General features: G+C 37.0%; 1 protein-coding gene across 2 annotated transcripts in view; it reads right to left on the bottom strand.

Moving 5' to 3' along the window:
- Positions 1-21,673, bottom strand: part of QKI (QKI, KH domain containing RNA binding) — a gene marked incomplete at both ends in the record, with an annotated part of 133,127 nt that overhangs the window by 79,803 nt on the left and 31,651 nt on the right. For both annotated transcript variants that reach the window (XM_079716399.1, XM_079716400.1), the window contains 2 exons: positions 1,423-1,539; positions 17,373-17,515. In XM_079716399.1, coding sequence (XP_079572525.1) covers positions 1,423-1,539; positions 17,373-17,515 — 260 coding nt within the window. The remainder of the gene's footprint in view (positions 1-1,422; positions 1,540-17,372; positions 17,516-21,673) is intronic.

The following is a 21,673-nucleotide window of genomic DNA, read 5'->3' as shown; positions in this document are numbered from 1 at the left end:
AGGCTGAGGAAAGGGCAAAACATGCGTTGTTACCTGACTGATATTAATAACTTGTTTAACTGATGGATACACTAATCTTTTGGTGAAGATTTATTTGTCCTTCAGTTGTTGAGAGTTCATCTCATTGTCCCTAGGCTATTAAATTAGCATTATTTAATGCAACGCAACCATAAGTGCAAACAGGGGCACCAAAACTGCATGGCGATACGAGATTGCCACTCAGCTGATTCACAATATGCTTAAATTGTTTTAAGATTCTAATAAAAAAAAATTGTTTTAAATACAACAACTAAATATGCTTAGGGAGAACTCACATGCTTGCCTCAAAGTATCTTTATACTCAGCTGACAAGAACAGCTTATAATAAGATCTAAAGATAATCAATATCATTGACAGCCTCTCCCTCCAACTTAACTACTAAGTCATTATTTGTCTGTAAGGAGAGAAAATGATTGAGATCCAGTCAGCTTATGGGAGAGCTTAAATGAAATGAAGTGAGAAGCTCAAAAAGATGCATATCAGAATGAAGTCAGAATACCTTATAGGTCTGCTGTTCATTCCATAAGCTCCACAAAGTGATTCAATGCACACGCTCTAACATAACAATAACATAACATAACATAACATAATGGGTCTATCATTTGATATCCCTTTCAAGGCGATGTATTTAAAAAATAAACAAACAAACAACAAGCCCTTCCTAACAATAAATCTAATCTTTGGCAATCAAAATCTAGGTTATTTTTTTAAATCAGTCAAACATTTTTTACACAGACAGAAATTTCAAAAGTATTCTGCCTCATAGTATCACTGGATAAAAAGAAACAAGGCAAAAAAAACCTTCCTAAAGACAATGTTTAAAGTAGGTAGTTAGGTGTTTATTATACTAGAAAAACAAGAGTGGTTAAAAAAAAAAAAAAGCAGAAAGCAGGAACAATACACTTTAAAATGTCTAGAAAACTTAAAATCAACACAAAGTGTTGGTAAAAACCAAAATGACTCTCATATGGCTAGTTATAAGCCTTTTTTTCCTATGTTTACTAACTCTCCTGATGAGATGACATACATCCAAAGTTATTCATTTGATCCTTCTCATTTAAATCTCATCAAAAGAAACATTTTAGATTTTTCGAAGTTTTAGTTACATCTTTTATATATACAACATTATAGTCTGACTAATTTCCAAACTGGCGTTTCTCAAGTGTAAAAACCAAAGTTAATATCATAGACTGACTGATATTAGCTGGCTAAATGAAAAATGATAATCAAAAAGGGAAAATCATGACAACACCTTTAAAAAGTTTAAAAGTTTCTGACATGAAATAATGTATAGTGCTTTACGGTCTAGGTATTTTGTTACTAAAATGTGAAAGTATAAGTAAATTATTAACATAAAGACCTGCCCCATTTTCAAGGACTTACCTTCTTTTTATCCCTCATTGAGCCTTTGCCTCGGACCATTATCTTACATCCTGTTTCTGCTTCAAGCTGTTTAGCAGTAAGTCCTCTAGGTCCAAGGATTCTCCCAACGAAATTAAACTAGGGGGGAAAAAAATCGCCATATATTATTCACTTAAAGTTATTTTAAAGTATAAATTTACTTTCTTCAGTTAGATTTTTAAAAAATATTAAGTTGAAATAAAATTTTATGAATTTCTTGACAAGACTGGGGGTGAAATTACAGCAGCTCACATTTAGCTTGAAATTTTCATATGTATTAATACAAATTATGGATTAGGAACAACGGTATCTAACTAAAACAGGTACTATACTCAATTGCCCATCAACATGCAATCTAAACCAGAGTATATTAAAGAGTTAGACAAAATCTTAGGTGCCACCCAAGAATGCAAATCCCTTCTACAAAATCCTTTATGACAGGGTTCAGAGAACTGTTCATTATGTTAAGTAGTGGTTGCCTTTTCTACCGAAATCCTTGGGGGAGAACTCCTGTCTTATTTATCTAAGTTATACTTTCTCCAAAGCAACTGTTCAGAGAGAACTGTATTCTGGGGTTGGCTGCCAGAACACTGATGGCCAAATTTGGATTCCACCCTATACTAAATATTTAAGTCATGAGAGTCTACATTTTTTCACCACACTCCTTGCACAATTTTATCTCTGCATCCTTATTTTCCTTTCTATTTTCCATTTCTACCTTTAGCTTATACTACTACTTTGACAAAGAACCTTAACTCTTATCACGAATAGGACAGTGACAAAAATAATTACATAAATAAGCAATTATCATCCCTCCACAGAAACTTCAAGTATTCATTCACAGAAGTTAATTTTTTTTTAAAGTCCAATGGGAAGAAGAGATTGACTCTGAATATTGAAAAGTAAATTTTCCTCATTCACATGTCATCTGCATAAAAGACCAAAAAAATGAATGTTTATACTATCAGTTCCACAAAGACCAATGGGTGGTTTCTATTAACTTATTCAATTAAGTTACTGATTCTTATGCTTCCTACTTTTTTCTTGCATTTTAATCCTACTGTTAATGTATCATTAGTAACACTAATATGCCAGAATTTACTGCTGTCAAGGCTTACGAAGCCAGGGCAGTTCTTCAATCTTCTGTACTCCAATGGCTTCTTACTTTGCCTTAGCTTCTCACCAGCACCGCCACATCTTACAAAAGGGATTCCCAAATGAAAGACGGGTAGTACACGAATAAGGATGGAAGAAAGCCCTCTTCCCTCCGGGGATTACCATGTAAGTTTTTCCATCCCAAGCTGAGGAGAGGGAATGAAGTTTTATAGAACCTGTGACTATATATAAAGGTGGGGTTGGCAAGTTGCAGAAAAGTAGGAAGAGTCTGCTCTAAATGAACATAGAGCCAGGGCTGTTGATAGATTTTCTGTGATATGTGTGTTTTTTCTCTTTCTCAGACCCTCGTTCTAATATATTTTTACCCTGTACTGCGTGAAGTTGGTCAATTCTAGATCTACTTGGATTTAAAGGCAACCTCTTAAAAAATTTCATGCAATTCTCTGTTAAGTACTAAGGGTAATTCAGACCAGCTGAGCAATTCCAGTAAAATAGGACACAGAAGGAAAAAAACATCTGCTTGAATGCATCAGAGACCCAGCAAGACTGTGAAGAATTGATAATTCAGGATCGTAGGGAGGACAGAGAATCAAGAGGACGTTAAGTCTGGCTTTGGGGAACTCCTTGTCCTCTAGGTATGTTTGCTGAATCCAGAGAGGACAGCTGAGAGCCTGAACTTCAAGGGACACGGGTTGGAGTGTGTAACTACCGATGTGAGTGCCTCCCCCTCCCCGGTCTTTGCTTTGGGGAGGGATCTGATGGGTGTGCATTCTGGGGGTAAAAGTGAACCCTAATTTCCCAGGCCCTTACAGACTCTGCATATCAACATCAAAACTGTCTCAACCTCAATAAGCAAAATTGTACCGAGGTGATCTTGGGTTGCTAGTTAACAGTAGGTACCTGTCAGAAGCTGACATATTCTCTCTGGAGGAAGATAACATAATCTTAGGCCTTATATTTTTTTTGTAAGCTATTCAGTAAATACATTATCTGGCACACACTAGAAAATAACCAAACACACAAGAACGTAAAATGACATTAACAAAAATCTGAAGAAACGATAAGACAAAAGAAACAAATCCACCAGGACTCTAGATATTAGAATTATTAGACCCAGACTTTATAAGCATTATGCTTATTATGTGTAATTTTGTTTAGTTTGAGTATTTTTCAGTAGAATAGGAAACAACCTTTCATTTTCAAATTCAACTTAATGAAACATGTATTCAAGGCTTCCTATGTGGCAAAGAGTGAAACAGATGCTAGGAATTTTTTTTAAAAAGGAGGAAGGGGAGGAAGAGGAAGAGGAGAAATTCTCCTTGCTCTCAAGAAATCTGTGAAAATGCCTTTACTCTATCTGCTACCTTGACTGCTTCTTACAATAAGGAGTCTTTGCCAGCTCTTCCTCCGTAATAGCTGTGCTCTATACAGATCTTTTTCCGAAGTAACTCATATAGTTGATATACATTATATATCTCAAACATGGCAAAGAATGTCTGGAAAAAATGCCTTACGAATCGAGGTACTTTAGCACTTCAAGTAACTAATATGTAATTGTTTTTTATTTGTGTCCTCTGTCAAAGTGGTTGGCCTCCACTTCATGACATACAAACACTTAGAAGACCCTCTGTGGGGCTTCCCTGGTGGCACAATGGTTAAGAATCCACCTGCCAACGCAGGGGACACAGCTTCCGAGCCCTGGTCAGGGAAGATCCCCCATGCCGCGGAACAACCAAGCCCATGTGCCACAAGTACTGAGCCTGTGCTCTAGAGCCCACGAGCCACAACTACTGAAGACGGCACGCCTAGAGCCCGGGCTCCGCAACAAGAGAGGCCACCGCAATGAGAAGCCCATGCACCATAACGAAGAGTAGGCCCCGCTCACCACAACTAGAGAAATCCTGCACACAGCAACAAAGACCCAACACAACCAAAAATAAAAATAAATAAAATAAATTTATTTTAAAAAAAGAAAAAAAAAAGACCCTCTTTGGCACATTCTATTCTTTTCACGTATTAAATCTCTTTTCCTGAAACCACAGCATTAAGATTACATAGAAAAAGACTTCTACCATAGCTAAGTAATCCTCCCAATTATTATTTACTAAATAAAAAATGTTTTAAAGCCAGTCAAAACCAACATATTAAATCTGTAACAGGGCTTCCCTGGTGGCGCAGTGGTTGAGAGTCCGCCTGCCGATGCAGGGGACACGGGTTCGTGCCCCGGTCTGGGAAGATCCCACATGCCGCGGAGCGGCTGGGCCCGTGAGCCATGGCCACTGAGCCTGTGCTCCGGAGCCTGTGCTCCGCAAGGGGAGAGGCCACAACAGTGAGAGGCCCGCCTACCGCAAAAAAAAAAAAAAAAAAAAAAAAAAAAAAAATCTGTAACAAAATTTTCCTAGCCTTATAAATGAACCAATCTCTACTGCACCACAACCAGCAAAAAACAGCTCAAATGTGTTAAAGCGCATACCACTGGGATTCTAATACAACTGAAACCATCAAGGTCATCCTTCTCAAAATGGTGTTAAGTAGAGAATGAAAAAAAATTAATCATAGCAGCTGCTTTGTCTACTGCAACCAATTTCCAAGTTAATATCATTTGCCTTGCATTAAAATTCATTCTGTGTTGATTTATCATGCTAGTTTTGCAGCTTCATTCAATTAAACCAATGTCACAACACATTCAAAGAAAATCATTTCAAACAGCCTAAGCTAACTACAACTTTAAATATTTTTTTTAATTAATTTATTTATTTATTTATGTCTGTGTTGGGTCTTCGTTTCTGCGCGAGGGCTTTCTCTAGTTGTGGCAAGCGGGGGCCACTCTTCATCACAGTGCGCCCGCGGGCCTCTCACTATCACGGCCTCTCTTGTTGCGGACCACAGGCTCCAGATGCGCAGGCTCAGTAATTGTGGCTCACGGGCCCAGTTGCTCCGCGGCATGTGGGATCTTCCCAGACCAGGGCTCGAACCCGTGTCCCCTGCATTGGCAGGCAGACTCTCAACCACTGCGCCACCAGGGAAGCCCTAACTACAACTTTAAAGGCCAAAAGAAGGGAAAGAAAGAAGAAAAAAGAGAGACATTCATTAACTCTACTGTTTAAGTACAGACCTTCTCTGTGGCTTACCAATTATATCTCTGCCAAGTGGCATGTTAATTTCTAAAGAAGAGGTTAACAACAGTCATGTCTAATGCTATTTGTTGCTGCTGACTTAATTTTAAATAGACATGACAGAGTTCTCCCAATGACAAAATATAAAGTATTATAGCAAATCTTTCCATTAACCTTTTAAAAAATGTACAATTAAAGACAAAACCTTCTGTGGCACACTATCAAAAGAGAGAATAAAAAAATGGATTTCCAAAAGCATTTCAGTGAAACACTTCTAAGAAGTGTTAAACAGTAATTTCTGCTTAAAATTTTGGAAAAACAGTTTTAAAAAGAAGATGTATTTCTTTGGATTGCTTTTCATACAATAAATTGATAATCTGTTTTTAAGTATTGTCTAGTATCTGTAAGGTGATTTTAGTTATATATCTTACAAACCTTACATCAGATCACATAAGCAATTTAGTAGTTATCAAACACACACACACACACACAAATGTATATTTACTGATAAAGTCTTCTGTTTAGCAGATGACCAAAAATGGACCACCTCAAGTGGTAGTCAACACTAGTAAGCCATCTTATGCAAATGTGTAAGATGAGACAAGAGTCGTGACTACTTAGCAATACGACTGTTTTTAATTAACAGTACCAGAATATTTTGTTTGACTTGATATACTGTTTTACCGACTCGACTTATGACAGCAAAGGAGAAAATGTTAACAATGCAGATTAAATTTAAAAGTTTCCTGCATCTAAAGCCACTCATTGTGAATAGCACAATGTTCTTCCAATATCTGAAACCATTATCCAACTCAGCAAATAAACTGCTCTTGTCATTTATGAACAAATAAAGTTTCAGCATATGTCTTCATGATTTTCACTTTCATCTACTCATTAACGTAAATGAAAATATCAACCAATATTCACGTCAGAACTATATTCATTCATCAACTGAAATCAGTTTGGCCATGGATACAAGAGTTCGGGCGGGGGGTGGGGAAGAAAAGAAAATCAAGGAAAGTCTTCTGTTTAAAAGAAAAACAAAACAATGAATATATCAAAATGCCTCGTACTTTTTGGGGAGACAGATGTCTTATCCCTTCTCTATGTTCATATTAATTCTAGATGAGCAGCCAAATATGTCTTCTTAAGCTATATAATAATTACTATAGGAACCATTTTGCAAAACCTTTCATATATTAGGCCTTTCTACACATCTTCCTTTGGTGGCACAGGGCTATGTAAGAAGAAGCATTTACACCAACAGATGTAAAAGTGAAAAACGGTAACCAATAATAACCAAAATATGAAATCTATAGCATATGAATTTGGATATCCTAAATTATGTCAAATCTTTATCCCTTCAGTATAGATATAATTGGGAAAGAGGCTGAAACCATACAAAACAAACTCAGGTGAATAAGATGATGATTATCGCTGTGGAAGCTAAATAACAAGTACTTAGAAAAACAAAAAATTATTTAACCAATTAAAATAAAAATATAAAGGCAATGAAAGCCAACAAGGGTTTTACGACACAAATAGATGACAATATTTTTCACAGTGTAAGGTCGAAACTCATACACAAGGGCCTTTAAAAGATTCCTAACTACTTTTTGAACCTTTATTTTTGCTATTATCCTCTGTTCAGACACGTTGTTCTCTAAAACAGCAGGTACGTTCAATTTTTGTTCCCTGTTAACACCTTTCTTCCTCCTTCCTTCCCACCCAACATGTCAAATCCTCATCACATAGTATTGAGTTCAAGTGTTCCTTCTGTGATTTCCTATGTGTTCTTTGACTCCTAGAGACAGATGTTTTCTCCTCCTAAGTGAGGATCTCAGAACACTTTGTACCCACTTCTTACAGCCCTTCTGTCACACAGTATGCAATGATCTGCAAGTCTTTCGCAGGGCATTCCTTGAAGTCAGAAACCAGCAACGGGGTGTGTGTGTGTGTGTGTGTGTGTATGTGTGTGTTAATCCACCGTGCATGTGTGTGTTTTAATCCACAGTGCCTCACACAATATACAGCACTCAGAAGAAACTAGTATTTGTTCCGATTGTTGGATAATACAATTTAAAAGGGTTCACAGAAATCACACAGTGATTTTTCACTCTCAGTAAAATCACTAAATAAGTTCTAGGCAGCACAGGAACTCTTACACATTTCAGAAACTTCTTAAATGGTAAGCCTGACTGGCTTTATTCTAAGAATAAATTCCAAATGACAGAGTCAATGATGTCACAGAAACAAAACAACTATTATTTCCACTTTCCATTTCAATACAGAAGTATCACGAGTGCTAGGATTATGTCACTCAACATTTCTCAGGCGTTGAGTACGCTGAAATATGTTCTACTATGAGTGTTCCAGTAAAAGCCAACTTCGATGCTTGGCACTTTACAAGCAATAAGTCACTTAATCCTCACAACAACACTAGAAGACAGTTACCATTATCACCTACATTTAATACATGAGAGGTTACAAAAGTAGTCCAAATCCTAGAACACCTACATTGACTACAGAGCTCGGACACAGTAGGGCAGAATGCCTCTCTTCTAAAGACCTTAAACATATACACCCTGATCATACCAGATACTCATGTTTAGTTTTCTCATTCTTGTCAATCATTCAAAAAACGTTTAGTACAAAGTTTATAAAAACCCTCTTCAGATTCAAATTTACTTTCAGAATGAGTTCTACCTACATCACAAAGCATATAATTACCACACTACTTTTACATAAACACGCCTTGCCTTTTCAATATTGTTATCTGTCTTTTACTGATTAGGATCACTGCTTTAATAATCAACATACATATCCTTCTTACCTTAATCAAACCTTTTACATGAATGAAAGCCCTTATGTGATTATTAGTTCATCCACATACTTCAACTACAAATACGTATAACTTCAAAAAAGAGACAGCGAGAGCGAGAGAGAAGAGTATGATTATTTGAGTCAAGACTGAGCTTACAAGTGTTACCTCAGACCCTGAAGATGAGTCTAGGAGATCAAATACTTAGTAATTCTGACCACAGATTATGAATACAGTCTAAGGCTCTTTGAAATTGTTTTCTCAAGTTTTGCTGCATAAACAGCAGCCTCATACACTGTTCCAAAAGTACTAATTCAGCTCTTAAAGAGACCTGCTCTTTTTTGGCACAGATTTTAGTTCCATTTGACTTACTGGTAACTTCTTTTATATTACCCTGCTTCAATGTTCCTAAATTGTTAAGTACAACTCAGTTTACAGTGACTTTTAATTATATTATATTATATTAATATAGTACTTTTATCATCTCTTACTCTTGGTTCCTCTACAATATTATCCTCCACATGTAACAGACTAAGAAATCTTAAGATTTTCATTGTTTAATCTGTCCCCTTGTGTTCATTTCAACCGCCACTGCCTTCGTTCAGGCTCTTGCTACTGAATGATACCAAAATTTTACTGGTTTATACTCAGATCTCCTCTTTGGCCTTATGTTTCTAATTACTTCTCAAATTTTGTTTTTCTTTTTTTTTAGTCTGTGCTTAAAACTTCAAATTTATACTGCTTTTATACAATCTTACAAACAAAAAGGCAAGAAAGTAATCAATCATTGTTCTGTAGCTCCAAACAATACAACATAGATACATTTTTTTAAACTCAATCAATTCCTTACCAAGTAATAAAGAAAAAATTGTCATACCAGTATGAAACATAGAGATGGCCAAGTTCACGCTAGGCAGGCTACTTACTGATTTTATTTATTTATTCATTCATTCATTTATATATATATAGAGAGAGAGAGAGAGAGATTTTTTTTTTTTTTTTTTTTGCGGTACGCGGGCCTCTCACTGCTGTGGCCTCTCCCGTTGAGGAGCACAGGCTCTGGACGTGCCGGCTCAGCAGCCATGGCTCACGGGCCTCGCCGCTCCGCGGCATGTGGGATCTTCCCGGACCAGGGCACAAACCCGTGTCCCTGCATCGGCAGACAGACTCTCAACCACTGCGCCACCAGGGAAGCCCCTGATACTATTTTTGAACTTAGGAAAAGCAGTGTTCTATTGAAGTCAAAAATTAGATTTCAGGAAGTCCCTAATTTATTATGAACTATTTTGTTCTAAAGGGTTGGGTTTATTCAGACATATAATATGCTTTCCCAATGACATAGTTAAATTTAGTTCCAAGGCTAGTCATTGAAAAGTTGTATTTCAATGTCCATGGGGTAAAGTTAAGGCAGGTTCTATCAAAAACTACAGTAGTTTTCTGCTCCTATGATGAGTTCATTTACTCACAAAATAAGTTTAGGTCACCTACGATAAGCAGGCACAAAAATGGGTGGCCAAGCTCAAGTGGTATAACCTTGGACTACTCCACACTCCATTTTCATTTGCCAACTTTGGAGGGGAGTGGGTTAGGGTTAGGAAGATTCTGTTACTGACTGCTTCACTCACTTCCAGGAGACACTGCTCTCCCAAAATGGGCCAAGAGCAGATCAGCACCTTGAGCTCTCCTTTAATATCTAACAGAAACACCCAATAGCCCTGAGAGGCAGGTTTCTCTCCAATCTTTGTATTTTATTCCTTTGATTATTTCAGTGAGAATCTTAGAGATATGGAGGTGGATGCCTGTAATTAGGTTTCCATCTAATTCCATAAGTCCTTTGTAACAATAATTTTAACAGAGCAGATCCTAACAAACTCTTTTTGGATAAGATAAATCACAGACAAAACTTCCTATCTCAACTGAGCCTGGAAAACATTTGCTTACAAGCAATAATTAATTCTTCCCTAAAAACAAACTCCATCTTTTAACTTGTTCTTCTAGACACTAGTCCTTTTTAATATCAAAATATATTATTTACAAAAGAAAGCATTCACATTTTAAGACTCTGAGAAGGCTTATTTTAAAAACTGTTAAATTTTGAAAAAACCTGAGCTAAACAAAATTTGTTTTCAGACTGTCTTGAAATCCTTTTTCGAATAATTTCTATTAACATCCTAAGAAATTTAGTATATCTCAGACCACAAAGAGCCTATTAAATATTTGGTACACAGTAGGCCCTCAATATATCCTTGCAGAATGAAATAAAAATTAAACTTCGAAACCAAATGTCATGAAATTGACCGTCACTAAACTGATCTGTTTAAAGTTACAAGTCAACAATAAGTTTCTCTACCTAAAACTTAGACATGCTCTAATATTATCAAATTGTACTGCTAAGTTAAAAACTCCAATAGGTTAATATGTAATCTGAGACATTTCACAACGCCATTCAATAAAAATATGTATCTAACCTTCTTCAAATCAAAAGTCTATCTTTAAGAGTTTTCTGTATAAACTATCAAAGAAGACAGATGTGCAGATGTTTTAAAATATTTTCACTTGTAATTAAGATCATATCCTGCCAAAAATCAAGGCTTAACCTTGGTATTGAGAAGAGAGACTTAGTAGATCATTAATTTTGACTTAACTTCCATTTGTTTCTCGGAAGAACAAAGATGAAAGTAGTTTATATCCAGTCTTTCAACACAATAAGAAAGCCACAAGAGTCAAAGGAACATAGGCTTAAGTAAAGATAACCAACTGCATTGACCCCTTTTGTCTTTTCATAACTCCTCCAAAACAAAGGCCAGCTCAACAGGCAATTTGCAGATGACAATCTTGAGAAAGTGAAACTTACAAATAACTCCATACTAACTCTGAAGCTATGACTAGCCAAATTTTATCTGCAAGCCCAAGAGAAATGAAAGGTGACTTAAAACTCATGCTCCACCACTGACAGAGACTATTATTATGAGCTATAGTGTGTCCTGTGAAAAAACATTATAAATCTACATTATTATTTATAGTTGCCGTGCTGAAATCCTACAAGCTGGAAAAAATATTTGAAAGGGCATTTACCCATCGTACAACCCTTTGACAATATGTGTCACCACGAATAGCCTAGACCCAAGACAAACCTTTTAACGCTATAATCATTCAAAATTAAAACCCATTTTAAAAACATCAGAAAATCAAAGTTATCTTCATATAACATTTCTGGGGAAAGTCTCACTACAATTTAACCGTAACATATCCCAAGCTAACAGCTTCGCAATCTAATCTGTTCATGTATATACAGGCTAACTAATATCCCTAACAGCTAGACCCTGCCAATATTTGAAACTTATTCTACCACTCTGGCAGATCCTATAAAACAATTTCTCAGAACCCAAAAAATAATAACCAGGCAAATTTAATGACAGAATTATTACTGACTCATTAAAACATAACATCTTTTACTTATATCAATCAGAGTTCACTCCATTCATATACTGTTTACAAGATCTTCATGGATTCAAACAAGTCCTTAATAACTGGCCAAATCAGCACTTTGATGACCTATGCATTAACTTGAGTCTTCATCCATGTCGGTCATTTTATGAATGTATGATAAACTTAAATAGTCTTCAATGATAATGCAAAAGCTTTTCTCTGTCATATAACACTGTGGGCTCCTTCGAGGATGGGAATTTCTTCCTCAGTCATGATCCTAAGAACCGTACGGAGTGCTCTAACCAGATACCATATCTTTGTTCTCTTCCTTCCTCTAAACAATCCTATGAGGTAGACCATATGATCTTATAGGCAAGGAAACAGATTCTAAAGTTTACATGTGCTCAAAGCCAATGGGACCGTCTCAATTATTTTTTGCTAATATTTATTCTAGTCCCCTTCTCATGTGGACGGAGTGACTTGATAATGCAGTTTATCAACCTCAGCACTACTGACATTTGGAGCAGGATTAATTCCTGGTTGCCGGGGCTGTCCTGTGCATTGTAGGACGTTTAGAAGCAGCCCTGGCATCTACCCACTAGAGGCCACTAGTACTCCCGCCAAGTTTTGACAACCAAAAATAGCTCTAGAAATTGCCAAATGCCCCAGATGGGCAAAAGCATCCAGTTGACAATCACTGAGCTAATGGAATGTTAGCTGATGGAAGAAGGGTAGAGGTCTTACACGTGTTTAAGCCATTTGGTTTGACTTGGCTCTGACACTCCAGTGACCTGCCATGAAAAGAGCTTGCTCCAAGTAGCTGCCGCCCCTTTGGGCTGAGCCCAGCAGGAACATAAAGGTAATCTAAACCCACCCAGAGCCGGCCTAGACCAACCTCGGCTAAGCCCAATCAGCAGAACTGCAGCCAACATACAGTGTAGACTAAATAAAGAGCACAGAAATCAATGCTTCTTATTTTATGCCACTGAGTTTTAGGATAGCTTACATGGAGCACTGCTGTGGCGACTGTTGACAAATACAGCCAGGAAGGCACTAAGCCAGGATTCAAAACCTAGGCCTGAATGGCTCAAAAACCCACTATTACCTCAACTATGTCAAAGAGTTTTCTCTACTAAATTAATATCCCCACCTCCAGGACGTGCTTAGTACACAGTAGAGATGCAATAAAAGTCTGCTTTATTAATAAGTATAAATATTAATTTGTAAAATTTTTAATACATCTTCAACAAGCTACTCATATTACCTTCTCATTCCCATACCATTAAGCCACTGATTCAAAAACATTGCGAAGGAGACTATACAGCACTATCTAATTTCTCAAACACGTGATCTAAGACTTTCTTATCAGTCCCAGAGCTATACACAGCCAACTCCAAAACAATACCTCCAAATTAACACTTACTTTTAGAAATAAGTTGCTACGTGCAAACTCAAAAGGCAACAAATTTTTTTTTTAATTTCAGCAATATTTGAAAGAGTGAGGCTTTCATACAGATACACACAACAAATATTTATTATACATCTACCGTTTACTAGATGTTATCCTAGGCAGTGAGAATACAAAAAAGGGAAAATCCCCACCGTCATGGAGCTTAACATTCTGCTAACACTTACACAGCATAATGGCATTTTCCAAGTGCTTTACATGTATTAACTCACTTATAACCCCTCGTAAGCCTGTGAGAGACTATCTCCATTATAGAGATGAGGAAACTAAGGACCCGACTTGCCCAAAGTCACAATACAAGCAGCAGAGCCAGCCAGGAGTCTGAGTCCCTACTTTTGACCACTGTGCTACACTGCCCCTTTGAAGCTTTAATAAAGCATTTTTGAGTCAAATAGGATGAATTCACTCACAAAATCGAGCGTACATACAAAAGGGGGAGGTGAGAGAGAAGCATGCGTAATGATCTCTAAGACATATTAAGAAAAACAGGAGTAAGAATGCATATTTGTTTCATGGTGGCCAATATCTAATTCATAATTCTGAAATAAAATCTTTTCCATACTGCCAAAATCAGACACACAACACACGCCCTTGTTTTATTTTGTTTAACATTATTTAGTTTTTTTTTTAAAGATGAGATACAGTTCCTAGTACAGACTACAAAACAGTTACTATCCATTTGGTATGTATTGATAACCTCAAAGAAAAACTATATGCGGATCCCAATTTTGCCAAATTCTTTTAACAGAAATTTAAAATCAAGGTATTAAAAAAATGATCTGGAGGACCAAAATGGCTTTATACCTGTTTCTCTCCTATGAATAACTAAATTTCTCATTTAAAAAGCTTTGATAAAAGACACTTTTGGGTGCCAAGAATCATCCACAACTCATATACCCACCTGTCTATCTGACATGCCCACATCTGGATGTCAGACTGCAAACTCAACACCTCTAAATCAGAACCTAAGCCCCACCCCCGAACCTGCTCTTCCCTCAGTCTTTCATAGCTCAAGAACTGGTGGTTCTGTCACTCCAATCAATCGAAACCTCTGAGCTCTTCCTAATTTTCCCTCACACCCCATATCCAATCTACCAACAAATTCTGTTGGCTCCAAGTCATCAATTATGAAGGATCCAAGCATTTCTAAGTCAAGTTCCTCCTCTGCCCCCTAGCTGGTCTCCCTGCTGTCACCATCACCCACAGCCTTTCTCCACACAGAAGCCAGAATGAATCTATTAAAACCCAGCTGAGCCCACAGCACTCCCTGGCTTTCCATTTCACTCAGTAGTATCGGAAATCCCTACCGGGACCCACAGCCCCTTGAGGATAGGGCCCCTCTGCTAACTTGATAACCTCGCATCTGACTACACTTCCCAAGCATGCTCCTGCCTCAGAATCACTGCACTGCTGATCACTCTGCCTGGAATGTTCTCCCCCCAGACGATTTCATGCCTTCCTCCCCATCACTCCATTCATGTCTCTGCATTCCCTTCATCTTATAAGAGATTCCTTGACTGTACACACATAGCTACTGTTTATCTGCTTACTCCACTTTTTTCTCCACAGCACTGACTGAACCTAAAGAAAATATTCATTTGTTTACTGTCTGTCTCTACTACTGCAATGCCTGCCCCACAAGAGCAGAGACGTGCAGTTCACCACCCCTACCTGCCTTCTGAAACAATGCCTGGTGAAAGGACCCTATGTGATTACCTGTTAGCCCAGCTTATGATGACAATGTAAACAAATGAGAGCAGTGCTTCTCAAACTTCAGCATGCATCAATATCATCTACAGGGCTTGGAAGGCAGACTGCTGGGCTTTAGCCCCAGAGGTGCTGACTCGTCTAGTCTGGGGTGGGGCTTGAACATTTACAAGTTCCTAGGAGGTGTGGATACTATAGTCCTGGGACCACATTTTGACAACCACTGAACTAGACCATGTTTCGCTCCAACACACGTGTCAGCAACTGTAGTTGACCATGACAGTGAATCTCAACTGGTGGGAAAAGGACAGGAATAGAGTAAAAAGGTGCCTCCCCCTGGACCCACAATATAAAATACATCTCTTCTGACTTAGAGGATTATACAGAGCATGTGTCTTTTAAGTAATGCAATATAAACATCATTCCCTGAATAGCATTTTTTTTAAAGAATGGGGGACCAGGCAGATTAAGATTATATTCTCTAACACAGTCTCATGCTCTTACCTATTCTATGTTAATGGCTTGTGCTGAATCCTTATCCTTTAGAGTTCAAACAAGCAGATGAGAAGGCTGGTATCTTTTAGGAGATATGAAACACCAAAAAGTAGTAGACTCCAATTGGGACAGCTGCCCAAATCACAATTTACCACACCAAGGAATCATCCAATACCCAGAATAGGTCCAGGGTGGTCACGTCTAGGTTATGTCAGTTAACCCCAGGCCTTACTCACGGCAGACTGGTCCAAAATACATTCTCTCTGCTAAGAATGTGAAGTTTGAAGATAAAATCTGAGAGGCACTGATGCCAAATTATGTTAAGAGCAAGGCTCTCAAACAGGGAAGGTCTGAACTCCCACTGCTGATATTCTCAGAACCGCCCTGGTTCCTGTCTTACAGGAAGCTTTGTTCTCCAGCTATTCCTTTAACCCTCTGTATCACACCCAATTATCTTCCAACAAACTCTTTCTTTGCCTGTGTTATCCAGAACTGTTTACATATTTGCAACCAAAAATACTTACTAAAAAAAAGAGTAAATGTATTAGCTTGTAAGAAAACTATATTAGAAACGCATCTTATGAAATAGCAACACTTTTTCCCCATTAACTCAACTTATGACATTTACTTCCCATCTCCAAACTACAACACTATCCATACAACCAATGTAACTTAGAGTACACATCACATTTTTGACCTCACAATACCAACCCCTTCTTGTATTTCCTTTCAGAAAAGTCCTCTGAAACACAGCAAAAAGCCATCAATTTGCCTTTATATATTCAGTAGGTACTGGATACCTATTATGTGTCAATATTATGTGCACTGGGAATATAGCAGTAAATAACAAAAACAGGTTCTTGTTTTAAGTACCTTATATTGTGCTGCGGAGAGATAAGAAAATAAACAAATAAAAAAGAAAAATACCAGATAATAAGTGCTATTGCAGAGAAATAAAGAGACTTAAGTGAAATAATGAGCAACCAGATTGCTTTTAGATAAAATGGTCAGAGGAGTCCTCTCTGAAGTGACACTTAAGCTAAAAACTTAATGACAAGAAGAAGCCAGCCGGTTAAGATCAATGCACGGCAAACATAAAGGTACCTGGGCTCGGAACAGACTTAACTTATTCTTAACAGCCAATGTAACTGCACTATGTTGAGGAAGAGGGAAAATCATTTAAGATGAGGTCAGAAATAAAAAGGACCATATCATGTAGGGCTTTGTAACAAAAGGCAAAGAGTTGGAGCCTTTTATAAATTAACTGTATAGTATAAGGAGGCTATCTGCAACAAGATACGCAGAGAACAGCTGAACAAGGAACTAAGATGAAAAAAATATTATAAATAGTGGTTATGATAAAAATTTTAGCACTGCAAGGAACCTTAGCTGTCATACAGTCTAACCTCTCATTTTACTGAAAGGATGACACAGCTTCGCTGAGGTCAGATCAAAGACAAGCACAAAGTTGTACTTGGTGCTCTCTGACATTCAGGCCAAAGCTCTTTCCATAATTCTTGCCTCAATTTGAAATCTAGAACCAAGTCTTTACTTGGTTCTAGACTTCCAAAGTGACAAAGCAGCATTCAAATAAAAACATATTTAAAAAAAAATTTTTTTTATTAAATTATCCACACCAAAGTATTCATGCCTCTAGTCCCTCACATGAAATTTTTTTTAAAAGCAGCTGACAATGCTTAAGTATTTACCATCAGATATATCTCTTCCCAAAGTATGTGAAGCAGGAAACAAACATTGAATAGAAACAAAATATACTTACATCTGGGTATTCTTTTACAGGCACATAAAGTTTCTCTTGTAACTGAACAATAGGTCCCACAGCATCAGGCAATTCTGCACTCCTTTTCTCTGTACTGCCATTTAATGTGTCATTGTACATGTCTTTCCGTACTCTGCTAATTTCTGTTAAAAGTAAAAATTTTAAATGTGTTAGACAAAAAAATATTCTTACTAGCCCAGGGGAAAAAAAAAAAAAAAATAAGAGGGTAGGGGAGGATTTCATTGATAAAGTGTTAAAACTCAAAGAAGAGCTGTTGACCTAGTCTGTCATTCCCTGGATTAAGTCTACATTTAACAGAACTACAATCTTAATTAATTTCTACCAGAAATCAAATTTATACCAAATAATATATTTTATTAAAAATAACTTCATTGGAAGCACGGAGTCTTAACCACTGGACCGCCAGGGAAGTCCCAAAAATAACTTCAGAGCCCAAGCTTTTATTCACTATGTTACAGACCAGTTATTTTACCTAATTTCTCCATGCCTAAAAAAACCCAGTCATTCCAAATGATAGCTTCAGCCAAATAACTATCCTAAGAATGCCTGTAAGACAAAACTAATACCAAAGCTTCCTTTATACTTCAGAACTAACCTATCTGAATGAGATTTAAACCAGACCACTTCCTTAGATATTTTAGGTATCTTTGGAATATCCAAACAGAGATGTCCAATAGATACACAAAATTTAAGTTCAGCAGAAGTCTGAGTCTGATACCCAAATGTATTGGTTAAAGCTATAGAAACAGAAGAGATGTCTTAGAGGGGGTATAGGGAGAAGGAAGAACTGGATGACCCTATAGGAAAAGCACCATTTAAGGGATGAGGAAAAGAAGATCCAAACCAGGAAGAAATGGAGGTAGACAGGAGAACCAGGGAAGAGAAGCATCAAAGAAGCTAAAAACGACAGACTCAAGGACAGGGTGATCAACAGTGTCAAGTACCACAAAAGTACCGTAAGGTAAAGAGCAAAAGAGGGTACCTAGGATGTGACCACTAAGCCATTGGTGATCTGGAAGTTTTGAGGAAAAGATGGTATGGAGATCAAACTATGAGTGAATGAATGAAATAAAGAAAGCAGAGATACCTAAAGCCAATAACCTTTTAAAACAATTATTATGACAGTTCCCAGGTATGAATATCACTTCTAAAAAAAAAATTATGAGAAATCTATCTTAATGGATCAAGTCCTATACAAAGGTATCAATTAATTCTCAAGAGTTCTTTATTAAGCTTCCACAATGTGCTAGAGGATAGGCCCTTGCCCACTGGAATACACTGTCTAATAAGGGCTGTCATTATTAATTTAGCTGAATGCATCTGTAACCGTCCCTCCATGTTATGGATTATGTCCTCCTTGGGGAAAAAGCTTGTGTCCATTAGTATTTAAAAACAAAATTCCGGGTTTCCCTGGTGGCGCAGTGACTAAGAATCCGCCTGCCAATGCAGGAGACACGGATTTGATCCCTGGTCCAGGAAGATCCCACATGCCGTGGAGCAACTAAGCCCGTGTGCCACAACTACTGAGCCTGCGCTCTAGAGCCCACGAGCCACAACTACTGAGCCCACGTGCCACAACTACTGAAGCCCGTGCTCCGCAACAAGAGAAGCCACCGCAATGAGAAGTCCGCGAACCACAACGAAGAGTAGCCCCCGCTTGCCGCAACTAGAGAAAAGCCTGTGTGCAACAACGAAGACCCAATGCAGCCCAAAAATGAATTAATTAATTTTAAAAATAAAATTCCAAAAGATTTAATCATAAATAAGAAAATTCAGGTAAGATAAAGATAAAGGTTAAAGAATATATAAATATACAAAAAAAGTAATTTCATATGGAAGAAAAGATACATTTACCACTTAAGTTGTATTTGTATGCCTTCCAAACACAGAATTTCAATTTATTGCTGTTAAGGAACTATCAAATTTCACACTTTAATTTTCTTAACTAGTTATTTAAATCACTTTCAGTTAAATAAAATCCACTGCAGTAAAAAGGCATGATCAAAGGTGTTCTCACCCAGTTATAAAGACTGTCAATGAAAATACTGCACTACAATACATTTTCTGCTTCAGTGATGGCAATACTCATATTATAACGAATCTTATCTCCTAACTAACAATTTGCTTGTCAAAGTTTACCAAATGTTTATCTCTGTATAGCAAGTGAACTCTTTTTTTAAAAAAATCAAAAGAAGGTACCTTGTATTTAACTACATTATAAGGACAAGAGTTGATTCTTTAAGTTCTTTTTTATACTTCTACTCTCATAATGAAATCTTTCTCAAAGATGTCCAGTATCAACTTAGTGTTTATCTTAAATTAGCGTATGACAGCAATTCTCAAATCAAATTTCCAATGACCTACAATTTAAATATAAATGGTTGTTTACATAATTATGTAATTACAGTAAGTAGTTAACCAGAGGGCATTAGAAAAATTTAATCTAATTAAATTGCACATATATCCTTTAGTCAAGGTCTCTATGTAAAGGCACTTTCAACATTAGTTTATTACATTAAAATTTCCTCCTCAAAAACTGCCCAATTCTTATTATGAAGTTAGTAACACGCATATAAAAACCTGACAACAGCATAAAAGAAAACCACAGATAAAATTTGTTTGTAGATAGAGATGCAAATATCCTAAGTGAACAAGCTCCACCAGCAGCACATTAAAAGAATAATGCACCAAGACAAAGTGGAATTTACAGCATGAATGCAAGAATAATTCAATATTTTTTAAAAAATCTTTATACATAGTAATACAGTAGGTTGAAGAAGAAAAAATGATTTTCAGGTAAACAAATTTATCAAACTTAGAGAAACCAAGAAAATCCATTATAAATAAGAAAATTCAGGTAAGATGACTAGATTTAAAAATAACATACAAAAACCAACAACTTCATATAACCAATTAGATGATGTAATGGAAGAAAAGATACATTTACCACTTAAGTTGTATTTCTCTAATCATTTTTGTGATTATTTAATAGCTTAGAGTTCCATGAAATTCTGTTACCTGCTGTATCCCCAGCTGTTAAAATAGTGCCTGGAATAGTGGGTCCTCAATTAATACTCAGTAAATTGGACAGATGGATGGGTGAATGAAGAGAGGAATGAGCTAGGTTCTAGGGCATTAAACAAGTCATGGCCCCAGCTCTCAGAGAAGTTAGTCTAATATGGGAGGTATATAAACAAACAGATACTCTAAGGTAGAAGAACAGTAAGAGGTATGGATTAGAGACGTGAAGGCAGGCATCATCAACTCTGCCACAGATAGGTTATTAAAGTCAGGAGGACAGGAACTCTGACCGGTTTTCTAATGACAGGAGCATGTGAAGTAAAATTACAATGTAATTATATATTCTACTTAAGATTTAAAAATCCTTCTACCGTGTTTCAGTCTCTATCACTCAATTTAATAATAGAAAACAAATTACATACAAGACAGTACTGACGGGAATGAAAAGGTGACTAAGACAGTTTGAGTTCTCAAGGAATTTACAATTTTCCCTGTAAACTCTAACCAGCTGCGTACTACCTTTATCAACAGCATCTTTCTAGCCAACAAATCGTTCAGCACTTCCTGGCACATTACTTACGACACTAAAGTCAGAACAAGTTCTGATTCCAGTTCTAACAGTAACTGTGATTTCAGACAAGTCTCCTATTTACCCTCCCTGTGCCTGTACCTCATAGGACTGAAGGCTGCTTACCGAATGACTTCACTCAATCCACTGGTTTCCAACCTTAGGAGGCAAAGACTCATTTATTGCTTTTGCCATAACTCCAATGTTTTTTAAGAGTTTTGTCTCCAAAGCTTTTCATTCTTTAAGGCCTGGCAATCAGAGCTTTTGTTAACGTTATCCTAGCCAAAATATTACAGAAACCTGTCACAGGCATGGGCACACTCAATGCTCTAAATTCCTTCATGAGTGGGGGCTCACAGGTGTGTGTTTATGAAACATAGGAGCACTTCAAAACTAGTATGTTTTACATATTCTTTTGTTGCATCAAACATTACATGATAATGCTCTAACGTCCCCATCTCCACACTACCTTCATCAAACTACAGCAGTGGTTCAGAGAACTACAAGTTCAGAACCATTTGCTTAATCACATAGAGTACAAATTCCTATTACAATAACCCCAAAATATCCCCAATATCAACACAATTTGCTTTAGACATCTCTGAACTGTTCTCAAATGTTACAAATTTTACTGAATTTTATCTTCCCTGAAATTTCTCCCACTCACCCCCTCTCAACACTGCAAAGCTCA

Source organism: Hyperoodon ampullatus (assembly GCF_949752795.1).
Source record: "Hyperoodon ampullatus genome assembly, chromosome: 12".
Lineage (NCBI taxonomy): Eukaryota > Metazoa > Chordata > Mammalia > Artiodactyla > Ziphiidae > Hyperoodon > Hyperoodon ampullatus.
This window is presented reverse-complemented; position numbering and strand designations above follow the sequence as displayed.